This window comes from Parasteatoda tepidariorum, chromosome X1 (assembly GCF_043381705.1).
Source record: "Parasteatoda tepidariorum isolate YZ-2023 chromosome X1, CAS_Ptep_4.0, whole genome shotgun sequence".
NCBI lineage: Eukaryota > Metazoa > Arthropoda > Arachnida > Araneae > Theridiidae > Parasteatoda > Parasteatoda tepidariorum.
The window spans coordinates 78,616,364-78,618,049 of NC_092214.1; the positions used below are offsets into that span (position 1 = coordinate 78,616,364).

At 31.8% G+C, this 1,686-nt stretch overlaps 1 protein-coding gene across 1 annotated transcript in view; it reads left to right on the plus strand.

Annotated features, from left to right (window-relative positions):
• The window catches only part of LOC107453955 (uncharacterized), a 2,676-nt gene extending 1,431 nt beyond the window's left edge, over positions 1 to 1,245 (plus strand). Inside the window, exon 2 of the mRNA XM_043055910.1 lies at positions 1,142 to 1,245. Coding sequence (XP_042911844.1) covers positions 1,142 to 1,245 — 104 coding nt within the window. The remainder of the gene's footprint in view (positions 1 to 1,141) is intronic.
• Positions 1,246 to 1,686: the final 441 nt, after the last annotated feature.

Consider the following 1,686-nt stretch of genomic DNA (forward strand, 5'->3'; position numbering starts at 1 on the left):
TAGCAAACTGAAATTTTTGTTTCCATTTTTTGATAATTCAGCAAATGTTATAAGAGTTGGAGGGCGTCTAACAAATTCTGATTTGCCCTATGAAAGCAAACATCCCATAGTTTTGCCTAAAAATCATAAAATTTCTGAGCTTATTTTATTAAATTTACATAAATCAAATTGTCACATAGGTGCACAGGCACTATTAAATTTGTCAAGACTAACTGTTTGGATAATACATGGTAGGAATTTGGCACGAAAAATAGTTCATGATTGTGTCATTTGCACTAATTTTAAACGTAGATTTTTAGTTCAAAAAATGGGAGATTTGCCTAGTGTTCGATGTAAACCAACTTTTCCTTTCTTAAATTCTGGTACTGATTTCGCTGGACCTTTTTTCATAAAAAACAAAAATCAACGTAAAGGTCCGTTTCAAGAAATATTTATTGCTATTTTTGTATGTCTTGTAACCAAAGCTTCACATTGAAATTGTTTCTAATCTAACATCTGACTCTTTTATTGCAACCCTAAAAAGATTCATTGCCCGTAGAGGCAAATGTTCCATATTATATAGTGACAATGCCAAAACCTACTTAGGAGCAAATAGAGAACTTAAACGTTTGTATAATCTAGTTAGTAAACCAGATGAAACTCTATCAAAATTTCTTGCTTCTGAGAGAATTAATTGAAAGTTTATTCCCCCTGGAAGTCCAAATTTTGGTGGAATATGGGAAAGTGGTATAAAATCATTTAAATTTCACTTAAAACGAACAATAGGTACTTTAACTTTAACATACGAAGAATTTCTTACTATTATTAATCAAATCGAAGGTATTTTAAATCAAGGCCTTTAATGCCACTTTCCAGTGATCCTGATGATCTGGATGTTTTAACACCAGCTCATTTTTTAATAGGAAGATCTATAAAAAGCATTCCGGAACCAGAATTAGTTGATCTTTAAGATAATAGGTTAAGTAGGTGGCAATTGACTACAAAAATTACCCAAGCAATTTGGAAAAAATGGTCGAATAATTATTTGTGCCATTTACAACAACGATCAAAATGGCTCTTTGAAAAGGATAACATTTCTATTGGCACTGTAGTTATAGTAAAAGACGATAATTTGCCCAAGTTGTTGTCGAATTGTTTCCAGGAAAAGACAAATGTGTTAGAGTTTGCAGTGTGAAAACCAAACGTGGTATTTTCAAACGTCCTATCACTAAGCTAGCCATTTTACCAGTACCAGTTGAAGTTTGATTAAGTCATTTCCTTGTGTGTCAATTTTATATATGTATATCTATTTTTACTTTTTATTTTTTTTAAAAAAAGTGATGTCATTTCCCAATTGTTTGTTTTTGCATATTACTTATATTTGATATTATTTTATTGCTGATATATTTGAAATACAGTACTATATTTCAACACGGGGAGTATGTTGCAAATTTACTCCAGCGCCATCTACCGTAAGTTTTTTGTAACACTCAGAGTAGCAATAAACAAGCTGTCATAAGGTTGTAATGGTGCTCTCTCTCTTGTCGTATTCCAATGTTAGCATTTACCAGATTTAGAAAAATAACTAATTTTACGTCTTACCAGCGATATTACAGTCCACACTAAATAGAAGGGAAGATTCATGGATAAATTACCCCCCTTTTGTTACCCCGCATCAACAACAAAGGGAATGGAGGAAATATTATG